General features: G+C 57.8%; 1 protein-coding gene across 8 annotated transcripts in view; it reads left to right on the top strand.

The window, feature by feature from the left end:
* The first annotated feature begins 3178 nt into the window (after positions 1-3178).
* cemip2 (cell migration inducing hyaluronidase 2) overlaps positions 3179-13997 on the top strand; it is a 20562-nt gene continuing 9743 nt past the window's right edge. The window contains exons 1-8 of one of the 8 annotated variants that reach the window (XM_029829985.1): positions 3179-3402; positions 5544-5903; positions 5989-6129; positions 7235-7802; positions 11425-11594; positions 11753-11944; positions 12353-12519; positions 13432-13644. In XM_029829985.1, the coding sequence (XP_029685845.1) occupies positions 5570-5903; positions 5989-6129; positions 7235-7802; positions 11425-11594; positions 11753-11944; positions 12353-12519; positions 13432-13644 (1785 nt within the window). In that variant the 5' untranslated portion in view covers positions 3179-3402; positions 5544-5569. The other 7 variants (XM_029829983.1, XM_029829982.1, XM_029829989.1 and 4 more) reach the window with 7 other exon arrangements.

Here is a 13997-nt window from a genome sequence, read left to right as displayed (position 1 = left end):
GGTAGGAACGAAGATCGACCGATAAATCTTTTCCCCCCTACGGACCGGTGCAGAGTCCGCATTACTGCGGACGCCGCATCGATCCGCCTGTCGATCTCCCGCTCCATTCTTCCCTCACTCGTGAACAAGACCCCGAGGTACTTAAACTCCTCCACTTGGGGCAGGATCTCCTCCTTTACCCGGAGAAGGCACTCCACCTTTTTCCGGTTGAGAACCATGGCCTCGGATTTGGAGGTGCTGATTCTCATCCCAGCCGCTTCACATGCGGCGGCGACCCGATCCAGTGTTAGTTGGAGGTCACGGGCTGATGACGCCAACAGGACCACATCATCCGCAAAAAGCAGAGATGCGATCCTGAGGTCACCAAACCGGATCCCCTCAACACCACGACTGCACCTAGAAATTCTGTCCATAAAAGTTATGAACAGAATCGGTGACACAGGGCAGCCCTGGCAGAGACCAACCCTCACTGGAAACGAGTTCGACTTACTGCCAGCAATTCGGACCAAACTCTGGCACCGATCGTACAGGGAGCGGACAGCCCGTATCAGGGGGCCCGACACCCCACACTCTCGGAGAACCCCCCACAGGACCCCCCGAGGGACACGGTCGAATGCCTTCTCCAAGTCCACAAAACACATGTGGACTGGTTGGGCAAACTCCCATGCACCCTCGAAGACCCTGCTGAGGGTGTAGAGCTGGTCCACTGTTCCACGCCCAGGACGAAAACCACATTGCTCCTCCTGAATCCGAGGTTTGACTATCCGGCGGACCCTCCTCTCCAGTACCCCTGAATAGACCTTACCAGGGAGGCTGAGGAGTGTGATCCCCCTATAGTTGGAACACACCCTCCGGTCCCCCTTCTTAAAAAGAGGGACTACCACCCCGGTCTGCCAATCCAGCGGCACTGCCCCCGATGTCCACGTGATGTTGCAGAGTCGAGTCAACCACGACAGCCCTACAACATCCAGAGCCCTAAGGAACTCCGGGCGGATCTCATCCACCCCCGGGGCCTTGCCACCGAGGAGTTTTTTGACTACCTCGGCAACTTCAGCCCCGGAGATATGAGAGCCCATCTCCAGGTCCCCAGGCCCTACTTCCTCACTGGAAGGCGTGTTGGTGGGATTGAGGAGGTCCTCGAAGTATTCCTTCCACCGATCCACAACATCCCGAGTTGAGGTCAGCAGCACACCATCACCACTATACACATTGTTGACAGTGCACTGCTTCCCCTTCCTCAGACGCCGTATAGTGGACAGAACCTTTTCGAAGCCGTCCGAAAGTCGTTCTCCATGGCCTCACCGAACTCTTCCCACGCCCGGGTCTTTGCAACGGCCGTAGCTGCACTCTGCTTAGCCTGCCGGTACCCATCTGCTGCCTCAGGAGTCCCACAGGCCAGTAAGGCCCGATACGACTCCTTCTTCAGCTTGACGGCATCCCTCACCGCTGGTGTCCACCAGCGGGTTCGGGTATTGCCACCATGACAGGCACCAACCACCTTGCGGCCACAGCACCGGTCAGCCGCCTCAACAATGGAGGCACGGAACATGGTCCACTCGGACTCAATGTCCCCCGCCTCCCCCGGGACATGTTCAAAGCTCTCCTGGAGGGGTGAGTTGAAGCTCCTTCTGACAGGGGACTCTGCCAGGCGTTCCCAGCAGACCCTCACAACACGTTTGGGCCTGCCAGGTCTGTCCGGCATCCTTCCCCACCATCGGAGCCAGCTCACCACCAGGTGGTGATCAGTTGACAGCTCCGCCCCTCTCTTCACCCGAGTGTCCAGAACATGCGGCCGCAAATCTGATGACACAACCACAAAGTCGATCATTGATCTGCGGCCTAAGGCGTCCTGGTGCCAAGTGCACATGTGGACACCTTTATGTCTGAACAAGGTGTTTGTTATGGACAATCTGAGATGAGCACAGAAGTCCAATAACAAAACACCACTCGGGTTCAGATCAGGGGGGCCGTTCTTCCCAATCACACCTCTCCAGGTCACACTGTCATTGCCAACGTGAGCATTGAAGTCACCCAGGAGGACGAGGGAGCCCCCAGAAGGGGCACTCTCCAGCACTCCCTCTAAGGACTCCAAAAAGGGTGGATACGCTGAACTGCTGTTTGGACCATAGGCACAAACAACAGTCAGGATCCGTCCCCCCCTCCCGAAGGCGAAGGGAGGCTGCCCTCTCATCCACCGGGGTAAACTCCAATACACAGGCACTGAGATGGGGAGCAACCAGAATTGCCACCCCTGCTCGTCGCCTCTCACCATCGGCAACTCCAGAGTGGTAGAGAGTCCAACCCCTCTCAAGAAGACTGGTTCCAGAGCCCTTGCCGTGCGTCGAGGTGAGGCCAACTATATCTAGTCGGAACTTCTCAACCTCGCGCACCAGCTCAGGCTCCTTTACCACCAGAGAGGTGACATTCCATGTCCCTAGAGCCAGTTTATGCAGCCGGGGATCAGACCGCCAAGGTCCCTGCCTCCGGCTGCTACCCAAAACACAATGCACCCGACCCCCTTGGCCCCTCCTACAGGTGGTGAGCCCACGGGAAGGGGGTCCCATGTTGCCTCTTCAGGCTGTGCCCGGCCGGACTCCATGGGCAGAGGTCCGGCCACCAGGCGCTCGCCAACGTGCCCCACCCCCAGGCCTGGCTCCAGGAGGGGGCCCCGGTGACCCGCATCCGGGCAAGGGAAACGTAGGACCAATGCTGTTCTTCATCATAAGGGGGTCTGGGCTACGCTTCGTCTGGTCCCTCACCTAGGACCTGTTTGCCATGGGTGGCCCTACCAGGGGCATATAGCCCCAGACAACGGAGCTCCTGGGATCATTGGGACACGCAAACCCCTCCACCACGATAAGGTGGTAGCCCAGGGAGGTGGTGTAATTTATTAGCATTAATTTATTTTACTGATTTAACTTTGGTTACGGTTAGTCATATCACTTTTTTCCTCAAACCATAATAGATAGGTACAGAACAAATATCCTTATATTTAAAATAAAACAAACCTACAAGGATAAGCACAGACTCACATATTTATATATGTGGATCTCATTTATATCGCCAAAATATAAACTGTACACAACAACGCATTCGCGTCCTCGCTCAACCTTTGGACCGAGTTTAATCTTTCCGACAGCCTGAACACATCACCACTTCCTGTCTGCCAAGCCCCGCCTACCTAGCTTCCTGCCGGTGGTCCGGAGTGCGGAGGGCTGAGCGACGGACGCGCGACTGCCCAGCGGCAGCAAAACCACCATGTGAAGGAAAAGCGTATAAAAGGGAGACCGAACGCGAACCAGGGAGGGCCGGACCGTCCCCACGAGCCTGGACACCAGCCCCGCTACCAGCACCCGGCGAAGCGTGAAGGGACAGAGCGGGAGAGGAGCAGCCCGAGCCGCGGTAGGAGAGCAGCCCGAGCCGCGGGGGCAGAGCAGCCCGAGCCGCGGTAGGAGAGCAGCCCGAGCCGCGGGGGCAGAGCAGCCCGAGCCGCGGTAGGAGAGCAGCCCGAGCCGCGGGGGTAGAGCAGCCCGAGCCGCGGGGGTAGAGCAGCCCGAGCCGCGGTAGGAGAGCAGCCCGAGCCGCGGGGGCAGAGCAGCCCGAGCCGCGGGGGTAGAGCAGCCCGAGCCGCGGGGGCAGAGCAGCCCGAGCCGCGGTAGGAGAGCAGCCAGAGCCGCGGGGGTAGAGCAGCCCGAGCCGCGGTGGGTGTCGCTCCGTGCGCGCCTGTCAGCCGCGGGGGGTCGAGCTGGTGGAGTCACCGGCCACCAATGCCGTCACATTGGTCGGGGTTGTTGCGGTGGTCCAGGTTAAGGGTCATCTTGACGTGGTGGTACATCTGGATGGGTAGCTTCTATTTTCAGACCCTTTTGATATATTGTGAACATTACTTCTTACAGGACCATGTTTCCACGTGTCGCTACTAAGGTGGAATTCCACGCGCCTTTGATAAACACAGGATCTAAAGACCATGAATGCTTTTGCTGTCATTCTTCTTCTTCTTCTTCTACCTTGATGCTGTTGAGAAACGTATTGATGCGTTTAATCTAGTGGAGTCGCTCCACATGAAACAAAGGAATATGTGTTTGAGGTCTGTGAACAGTCTAAAATGCGGCACAGATCTGCTTTGACTTCCCTTTTAACCAGCAACATCTGTTTGAAATTCAAGTTGTGACCTTGGGAAGTGTGAAAATGATGGGATTGTTCAGTGATCAGGAAATGTGCGAGTGATGAGTGGTGCAGGGAGCGGATTCGCCCTGAGGTGATGAGTCTTCCTGGTCTGGCAGGTCTTTTTTACGGCGTGGCCCCTTTCATGGCGAGGAATGTGAATAAAACCCCGCAGAGATGGGCGTGAAGACGAGGAGCGTCCCCCGCCGCCGGGGGCTGGCACAGCCCGTGAGGAGGAGATCCAAGAGGTTGTTGGAGCTTCAGCAGAACCAGCAGCGCCGGGACCTTTGCTGGCGCCGCCGCCAACGGGACCGTTCGGTTCCCACAAATAAGCGACTCCTTGATTGTGTGGATGCACTCGAGTCAAAGCTTCTTTGATCAGTTTCACTTAATTGAAATGAGTGAATTAGGACTTTATTCTGCCGAATGAAGACTGTGATGTAGTTAAAAGACTTGTTGTCCTTTTGCACCTTTTACAACCCCAAAAAGGACAAAAGCTGTGTTGTGGGCCATGGACATGGGTCGGATGGCTTTGGTCTGCTGATGAACGCTGTTGGTGCTGCCTGAGGGACGACTGCCGTCCTCATGGTTTCATCCCTCAGACCCGAGCAGCTCTGATGTGGCAGCAGAGCGACCGGCTGGTGTGCGGCTCCATCCCAGGCTGGTGTGCGGCTCCATCCCAGGCTGGTGTGCGGCTCCATCCCAGGCTGGTGTGCGGCTCCATCCCAGGCTGGTGTGCGGCTCCATCCCAGGCTGGTGTGCGGCTCCATCCCAGGCTGGTGTGCGGCTCCATCCCAGGCTGGTGTGCGGCTCCATCCCAGGCTGGTGTGCGGCTCCATCCCAGGCTGGTGTGCGGCTCCATCCCAGGCTGGTGTGCGGCTCCATCCCAGGCTGGTGTGCGGCTCCATCCCAGGCTGGTGTGCGGCTCCATCCCAGGCTGGTGTGCGGCTCCATCCCGTTACGGAGCCGCGGGCGCCTCCCTGGTGTCACTGGGACCGGCTGTGGTGCTGCTCTGCTCTGAGGGATGAAACCATGAGGAGTCGTCCCCCAGGCAGCACTGACAGTCAGCATTATGGGATGTGATGGAGTTCCTGGGCTGTGAACCTCCCCCTGAGCAGCGCCCCTCTGCCCTCTGTCCTTGTGACTTGCTGTGTTTGACCCAGTTTTGGACAAATCTCACGTCTTTCACCTCTTTTTCCTCTTCCTCCCCGTTGAACGCTCCGGTCAGTTCAGCCCTTTATTTTGAACACAGGGACCAGCAATAAAACGTGGACGTGACAGACGTGTTTTTCTCTTCCCAGTATCCTGTGAAAAGAGCCCCAGGGAATCGTTGTTTTAACCACCATTTCCTCCTCTGCCATTCCCACTATTCCCAACAGAATGTCAGATAGCAGATCCGTGTACCATGCCGACCAGTGATGGCCCCAGCCACTTCCCAGTCTTCGTGGCTCCACTGCACGCCGGCCACCAGCGGCCTGCAGGTTATGTCCCTGGGCGAGTGGCCCCGGTACGCCTGCCGCCACCTGCCAAAGCCCCCCCGCCCCCCCCAGTCAAGCCTCACGGCCCTGCGCCGCTCCAGCGAGCCACCTTCAGCCTTTCCGAGGAGAGCCGTTCCAGGGAACGTGCTCGTGACCTTCAGCAGAGAAGGAACACCTTTATCTGTGTTGGGGCGTCGACGGGAGCCTTCTTCATCACACTTCTCCTCGTCCTCAGCCTCAGAAGTGGAGATGTGTTTGATGGTGAGTCCACGTGATGCCGCTGCTGGTGTTTATCTCGAGCTGGGTGTCGCCTCTGTCCGTTGTCACCGCTCCCGCCTGTCTGCAGAGAACTGTCCGGACCACAACCCCTCCCTCAGCAGCTGGAATCCAGGCCACCAACCCCAGAGAGCTGCAGTTGTCCAGCGAGGGCAGTTGTTCAAACTGGAAACTTCTGCCACTTTACTGTCGCTAACCATCCAGTCAGGAGGTAACCCCATCAGGCAGGATCCTCTCCTACGTCTGCACCCTTGTCAGCACCCTTGTCTGCACCCTTGTCAGCACCCTTGTCTGCACCCTTGTCTGCACCCTTGTCTGCACCCTTGTCTGCACCCTTGTCTGTACCCTTGTCTGCACCCTTGTCTGTACCCTTGTCTGCACCCTTGTCTGCACCCTTGTCTGCACCCTTGTCTGTACCCTTGTCTGCACCCTTGTCAGCACCCTTGTCAGCACCCTTGTCCACCCTTGTCAGCACCCTTGTCCGCCCTTGTCTGCACCCTTGTCAGCACCCTTGTCCGCCCTTGTCTGCACCCTTGTCTGTACCCTTGTCTGCACCCTTGTCTGCACCCTTGTCTGCACCCTTGTCTGTACCCTTGTCTGCACCCTTGTCTGCACCCTTGTCAGCACCCTTGTCAGCACCCTTGTCCACCCTTGTCAGCACCCTTGTCCGCCCTTGTCTGCACCCTTGTCTGTACCCTTGTCTGCACCCTTGTCTGCACCCTTGTCTGCACCCTTGTCTGCACCCTTGTCTGTACCCTTGTCTGCACCCTTGTCTGCACCCTTGTCAGCACCCTTGTCAGTACCCTTGTCTGTACCCTTGTCTGCACCCTTGTCTGCACCCTTGTCAGCACCCTTGTCAGCACCCTTGTCCACCCTTGTCAGCACCCTTGTCCGCCCTTGTCTGCACCCTTGTCAGTACCCTTGTCTGCACCCTTGTCTGCACCCTTGTCAGTACCCTTGTCAGCACCCTTGTCCGCCCTTGTCTGCACCCTTGTCAGTACCCTTGTCTGCACCCTTGTCAGTATCCTTGTCTGTACCCTTGTCTGCACCCTTGTCTGCACCCTTGTCTGTACCCTTGTCTGCACCCTTGTCTGCACCCTTGTCTGTACCCTTGTCTGCACCCTTGTCTGCACCCTTGTCAGTATCCTTGTCTGCACCCTTGTCTGCACCCTTGTCTGTACCCTTGTCTGCACCCTTGTCTGCACCCTTGTCAGTATCCTTGTCTGCACCCTTGTCAGCACCCTTGTCTGCACCCTTGTCAGTACCCTTGTCAGCACCCTTGTCAGCACCCTTGTCCGTCTCTCCATCTCTCCCAGGCCAGGTGGTGTTTGCCGACAGTGCGGATGGTTCCAAGAACATCACGTTAAGGACGCATCACATCCTCATCCAGGATGGAGCGGCCCTTCACATCGGTGCTCCCAAATGTCGCTACCGCTCTTCCGCCACCATCGCCCTGATGGGGCGCTCCGACAGCGCGGCCCTTCCTGAAACACCGGGTCTGGGCCGCAAGTTCATCGGCGTGCTGGGCGGCGGGACGCTGGAGCTTCACGGTACTGAGAGGGTTTCCTGGACCCTGCTGACCCGTAGCGTCCCGGCCTCGGGCCTTCCCACGGGCGGCTACGCCTTCCAGCGGAACTTCAGCCGGGGCATCAACCTGCGGGTGATAGACCAGGACACGGCCGCCGTGCTCTTCAGCGAGCGCTACGACACGCACGACTCTCGCAACGACAGTCGAACCCTCACTCGGCTGCTGCGGTCGCTGCCGGCCGGACGCATCGTGGCGCTGGCCGTCGGGGACTCGGCGGTCAAAAGTCTCCTGGATGAAACCAAGACGGCCATTGCAGAGAGGCTGGGCAGCAGCTTCGTGTACAACCTCAAATACAGGTAACGAGCAACATGTGGCTGCCCTGGCCCTGGCCCTGGCCCTGGCCCTGGCCCTGGCCCTGGCCCTGGCCCTAACCCTGACCCTGACCCTGGCCCTGGCCCTGGCCCTGACCCTGACCCTGACCCTGACCCTGACCCTGGCCCTAACCCTGACCCTGACCCTAACCCTGACCCTGGCAGTGCTAACGATGCCATGATTCAAGGATATTTACATTTGTATCGGCTAAAAACTATACAAAGTTCTTTTTATTCCACATTTTCATCAGCAAATGTTGTGGAAAAATAGTAAAATCATTCATAATTATCACTATAAAAAATTATTATAATGCCATACAAATAATTCATGTTTTTTAGAGGAACTAGAAAGTGACACTGAAGCTTTTTTCTTTTTAATGGGCTAAATGCTGACGATCATTACAATTATGGGATGCTGTAAAGGCATTTTATGATCATTTACAGTTTGTGTCTCAGCCTTGTTGCAGCATGTAGCATTAGCTTGTCTTAGCACAGGTTAGCGCGCGGCAGCGCAGTGTTGACGTTGCCCTTGGCGACCTGCTCTGTTCACTCTTGGTCTCCATGGAGCGACAGGAGAGTTCGTATGTTAGCATTTGCTTCTCATTTGGACCGTTCACCTTTGAACCCTCAAAGACCTAGAAAATAAGCATTTCTGGAACTTTATCTTTCCCGGATCTTTGCCTGTTTCTGCAGCCTGGTGCTCCGGCCCAGTCGGAAGCATGTTCCGGACAGAGGGGTTATGGGGTGTCCGAGTGTTTCCAGGCTTTGTGTGAATGTGGCGACTCAGGAGATTTTTGTCGTGTCCTCTGCAGAATGACGAGCAGAAGAGTTCAGCGGTGTCACGAGTGGAACATTTATCCACACGCTTCCCTCCAAAGAGAGTCCAAGTGCAGCGTTCCGCTGGCCCCCGGTCGGCCTGGCCTAGCTCTGCACGGGTCGGCCTGGCCTAGCTCTGCACGGGTCGGCCTGGCCTAGCTCTGCACGGGTCGGTCGGCCTGGCCTAGCTCTGCACGGGTCGGCCTGGCCTAGTTCTGCACGGGTCGGCCTGGCCTAGCTCTGCACGGGTCGGTCGGCCTGGCCTGGCTCGGCACTGCACGGGTCGGCCTGGCCTAGCTCTGCACGGGTCGGTCGGCCTGGCCTGGCTCGGCTCTGCACGGGTCGGCCTGGCCTAGCTCTGCACGGGTCGGCCTGGCCTAGCTCTGCACGGGTCGGTCGGCCTGGCCTAGCTCTGCACGGGTCGGCCTGGCCTGGCCTAGCTCTGCACGGGTCGGTCGGCCTGGCCTAGCTCTGCACGGGTCAGCCTGGCCTAGCTCTGCACGGGTCGGCCTGGCCTAGTTCTGCACGGGTCGGCCTGGCCTGGCTCTGCACGGGTCGGTCGGCCTGGCCTGGCTCGGCTCTGCACGGGTCGGCCTGGCCTAGCTCTGCACGGGTCGGTCGGCCTGGCCTAGCTCTGCACGGGTCGGTCGGCCTGGCCTAGCTCTGCACGGGTCGGCCTGGCCTAGTTCTGCACGGGTCGGCCTGGCCTGGCTCTGCACGGGTCGGTCGGCCTGGCCTGGCTCGGCTCTGCACGGGTCGGCCTGGCCTAGCTCTGCACGGGTCGGCCTGGCCTAGCTCTGCACGGGTCGGTCGGCCTGGCCTAGCTCTACACGGGTCGGTCGGCCTGGCCTAGCTCTGCACGGGTCGGCCTGGCCTGGCCTAGCTCTGCACGGGTCGGTCGGCCTGGCCTAGCTCTGCACGGGTCAGCCTGGCCTAGCTCTGCACGGGTCGGCCTGGCCTAGTTCTGCACGGGTCGGCCTGGCCTGGCTCTGCACGGGTCGGTCGGCCTGGCCTGGCTCGGCTCTGCACGGGTCGGCCTGGCCTAGCTCTGCACGGGTCGGTCGGCCTGGCCTAGCTCTGCACGGGTCGGTCGGCCTGGCCTAGCTCTGCACGGGTCGGCCTGGCCTAGTTCTCCACGGGTCGGCCTGGCCTGGCTCTGCACGGGTCGGTCGGCCTGGCCTGGCTCGGCTCTGCACGGGTCGGCCTGGCCTAGCTCTGCACGGGTCGGCCTGGCCTAGCTCTGCACGGGTCGGTCGGCCTGGCCTAGCTCTACACGGGTCGGTCGGCCTGGCCTAGCTCTGCACGGGTCGGCCTGGCCTGGCCTAGCTCTGCACGGGTCGGTCGGCCTGGCCTAGCTCTGCACGGGTCGGTTGGGAGGCCAAGTGCTGCACCAGGTCCTCCAGTGTCACGTTTCACACGTGGGGGTTGGTGCCGAGTCAGCACAGCTTCTTCAAACAAGCCCTAATACGCGTAAAGCAGCACTTTAAAGGATCCATACGTGTAAACGTGCACAAACGTGCACAAACGTGAAATACGTGTCGCTTTCTCTGTGGAAAGGAAATGTTCGACTTTATTGTGCAGTTAAAGTCGTGCTGCGTGACACTGACGGGTCGTTGTGAAGATCCAGGGCAGGTTTTCTGAGTTTGAACTTGAGTCCTGCACAAAAGCTCTGAAAGGATCTTTTAGGATCCTCCAAGGATCTGAAAACTTTGAGCTAGCTCAGATAGTGGCCTCGGCTCTGGCCTTGTTTCACCCATTTACCTTCAAGCTGTGGCAGATGGATCCAGTAGATCCAGTAGTTCCAGATCAGGTCTGATTTACTCCAGCCTCACTTCCACCTCTGGAAGTTCCCAAACGGGCCTGATTGTGACGGCGCCTGTGAGGGAGGGAGCGGCCGGGGAACTCGGTGCTTCCGGAACAGATGGGATCAGGGAATGCCGTGATATTCCGGAGGCAAACGGTGTCAGTTACACTGACTTCCCACATCGTCCCTCCTTATGCTGGGGGGTCAAACTGGCCCGGTTCAAACGCCATATTCAGAACCCAAGGCAGTTTTCTCTGTCAACTGGACTGGGTTTCTTCTCTTGAAGACGTTTCTATCCGGAAGGCTCCTTCGGTTCAGAACCAAATTCATATTCAGAACCAACAGTCTTACGGGTTATTACATGTTGAGCCTTAAAGCTCCCCGACAAGCGTCCGGCTCAAGTGGGCTGGGCTCAGTGGGTTCAGGTGGCGGCCGGCGCCGGCAGACGGTTGCTGCCCTCCACCTGAATGAGGCTCCTCCCCCTACATTTGCTCAGGGTCGTTTCCAGTTCATCATTCCTGTTTCCTGATTTCCCGACTTGTGTTGGCGATGGCGGGAGGAGGCGGGTGTTTGGGTTTGGGCTGCTCGGGTTCTTCTGAGCCTGGTTGAGGTGAGAGCGGGTCCCTTGTTTGGGGGTTTGTGTGCATGTTGTGTATTTTCTCTGGTTTATTCACTGTTGATAAATCTGATGTATAAAGATGTTGGGTTCATGCTAACGTTGCTTTAGCTCAGGCAGCTGCTAGCTTCTGTTGCTGTGCTCATTTTAGGCTTCTTGGTCACATCAGTGGGTCGGTTAGTTATTGTTATAGTTAGTTAGTTAGTTACTGTCCTGAAGAGTCGTGTCCTGCCCACGCCGCCGTGTTTTAGGGAAATAGAATAGAGGTTCCAGATGTCACGAGTGCTTCTCCTGTCACGGCTCCTCGTTAACAGGCTGGTTAATTGTGAATGTGGGCGTGTCCTAACTGCCCGTCTCCACGCCCCCTGCAGGCAGGCCTGGGCTCTGGTCTCTGAGGTGCAGGGCGGCAACGCCACCTGCTCGGAGGACGTCCGGGAACACGAGAACCACGACACAAGAGGCAGAGCGCTGGCGTCCCGGACCTTCAGCACCGTGGAGGGAGTGGCGTTCTCGGTCACGGCCTACAGCGAGTGGAAGAACGGTGGGATCGCTTTGGCCCAGATCCTCGCTATGTCCGCTCGTCATCGTTGTTGTTGTTGTTGTTGTTGTTGTTGTTGTTGTTGTTGTTCTGACCACACTGGAGAAAATCCTCCGCCAGTGGGATAAACATCAAAGACGGTCATTCTGTGTCTCCTTCAGGATTCCCAATCTCCGGCTTCCAGGTGGACGCCGAGGACCAGGTGGTTCTGAACCTGCAGGATGAGGTGCAGCCGACCTGGAGACCCGGGGACCAGGTGGTTCTGGCCAGCACAGACTTCTCCATGTACCAGGCAGAGGAGTTCACACTGCTGCCCTGTCTGTGGTGCAGCAGCAGGCAGGTCCGGATCCAAGGTGAGGACGGGGGGGGGGGGGGGGGGGGGGAAAGGGAGGGGGGGGGGATAGGTGGGGGGGGGGAATGTGTGTGTGGGGGGGGGGAATAGGTGGGTGGGTGGGTGGGTATGTGGGACCCGCTGGTCCCGCTGGTCCTCCTGGTCCTCCTGGCCCCGCTGGTCCTGCTGGCCCCGCTGGTCCAGCTGGTCCTGCTGGTCCTGCTGGTCCCGCTGGTCCTCCTGGCCCCGCTGGTCCTGCTGGCCCCGCTGGTCCTGCTGGTCCCGCTGGTCCTCCTGGCCCCGCTGGTCCTCCTGGTCCCGCTGGTCCTGCTGGTCCTGCTGGTCCTCCTGGTCCTCCTGGCCCCGCTGGTCCTCCTGGCCCCGCTGGTCCTGCTGGTCCTGACAGAACCGTTCTGTGTCGTGTGTCCAGGGAAGCCTCAGTTTCTCCACGTTGGAGAGGTCGTGGACGGGGTCGACATGCGTGCTGAAGTGGCTCTGCTGTCCAGGAACATCCTGATTTACGGGGAGATGGAAACATCGTGCTACGGAAAGATGTGTCGGTTCTACGGCCACGACACCTTTGGGGGCCACATCAAGGTGTGTATCAGCAACGGCATCAAGACCCATTCATGGCACCAACATATTCCTGGGAATTGTTATAGTTACAGCAACACCAACAATCCTAAGCTAGCATTAGCGCCGTAAACGAGCTGATGTTAGCCCTGGCGGCTAACGCTAACGTGCCGGATTTGTGATGGAGTGTTGCGTAACACTAAATGTTATCAGCGTCTCAGACACGTCTTCTGGTTTTTCCTTGGTTTCATCAAATGAGGCATCAAACTGGGGGGGGTGGGGGGGGGCGATGTTCCACAGGTTAACCTACTGGTTATAGTTAGAGCTGGGTCGTTCTGGTTGCTGGGGCACGAACATGAATTCTGCAGTGAAGATCGAATTGATTTTATGACTTGAAATTTCCCTTTTCAATAGAATTGACTTCATGAAATCATCTTTAAACACAATGATTTTACTATTGTTTATCTCATTTAATTCCGTTTCTGTCCTTTCTTGAATCGAACACATTACGACTCAAACCAACGTTTACACCATCTTAAACATGAACACGTGACCACGAGAGTGATCTCAGAGCGCTCTCGGGGAGGGGCCGTTGTGAGGAGAGATTGGCCAATACCCCGAACAGGAAGCAGCCTGTCGGGCGCGATGACAACCCCCCCCCCCGCTGAGCATGGCGCCGGATCAGCACGCCGCTCTCTCTCTTTCGGGCCAGGCTTGTTTCCAGTTCGGTTTAATTAGAACCTGCGTCTCTCGGCCGCCAGTGGATTTAGCTCTCATATCCAGTGGGATCTGTGGCCAATAGAAGGTCATCTGAAGGTCATCTGAAGGTCATGGGTGGGGCTTAAACCCAAGCTGCTCCTTTATTGCTGCTTCTGAAGCTTCCTCAGGAGGACCCCACCAATCATGTGCTTTCTTCTCTCGCCCATCACACTTCAGATCTTTGGGAACTTCTCCTCAGTGCACCTGTCCCACGTGGAGCTGAGGAACATGGGCCAGCAGAGCCAGACCGGCCGCTACCCCGTCCACTTCCACATGTGCGGGGACGTGGACCAGAGGGGGGGCTACCGGGAGCCCACCTACGTGGACGGCCTCTCCATCCATCACTCCTTCTCCCGCTGCCTCACCGTCCACGCCACCAACGGTTTGCTGGTTGGTTGAACACAAGGCCGATGAATGTGCAACCGTAAGAAGCTTCTGGGCTCGTAGGGACTGGAGGAGACGCCGCTGGTTAGGGTTAGGGTTAGGGTTAAGGTTAGAGGGTTAGGGTTAGTGTTAGGGTTAGTGTTAGGGTTAGAGGGTTAGGGTTAGTGTTAGGGTTAGTGTTAGGGTTAGAGGGTTAGGGTTAGTGTTAGGGTTAGTGTTAGGGTTAGAGGGTTAGGGTTAGTGTTAGGGTTAGGGTTAGGGTTAGGGTTAGGGTTAGAGGGTTAGGGTTAGTGTTAGGGTTAGTGTTAGGGTTAGAGGGTTAGGGTTAGGGTTAGTGTTAGTGTTAGGGTTAGGGTTAG

This window comes from Takifugu rubripes, chromosome 21 (genome assembly GCF_901000725.2).
Source record: "Takifugu rubripes chromosome 21, fTakRub1.2, whole genome shotgun sequence".
NCBI lineage: Eukaryota > Metazoa > Chordata > Actinopteri > Tetraodontiformes > Tetraodontidae > Takifugu > Takifugu rubripes.
The sequence above is the reverse complement of the archived record's forward strand: the minus strand, read 5'-3'. Positions and strand labels throughout refer to the sequence as shown.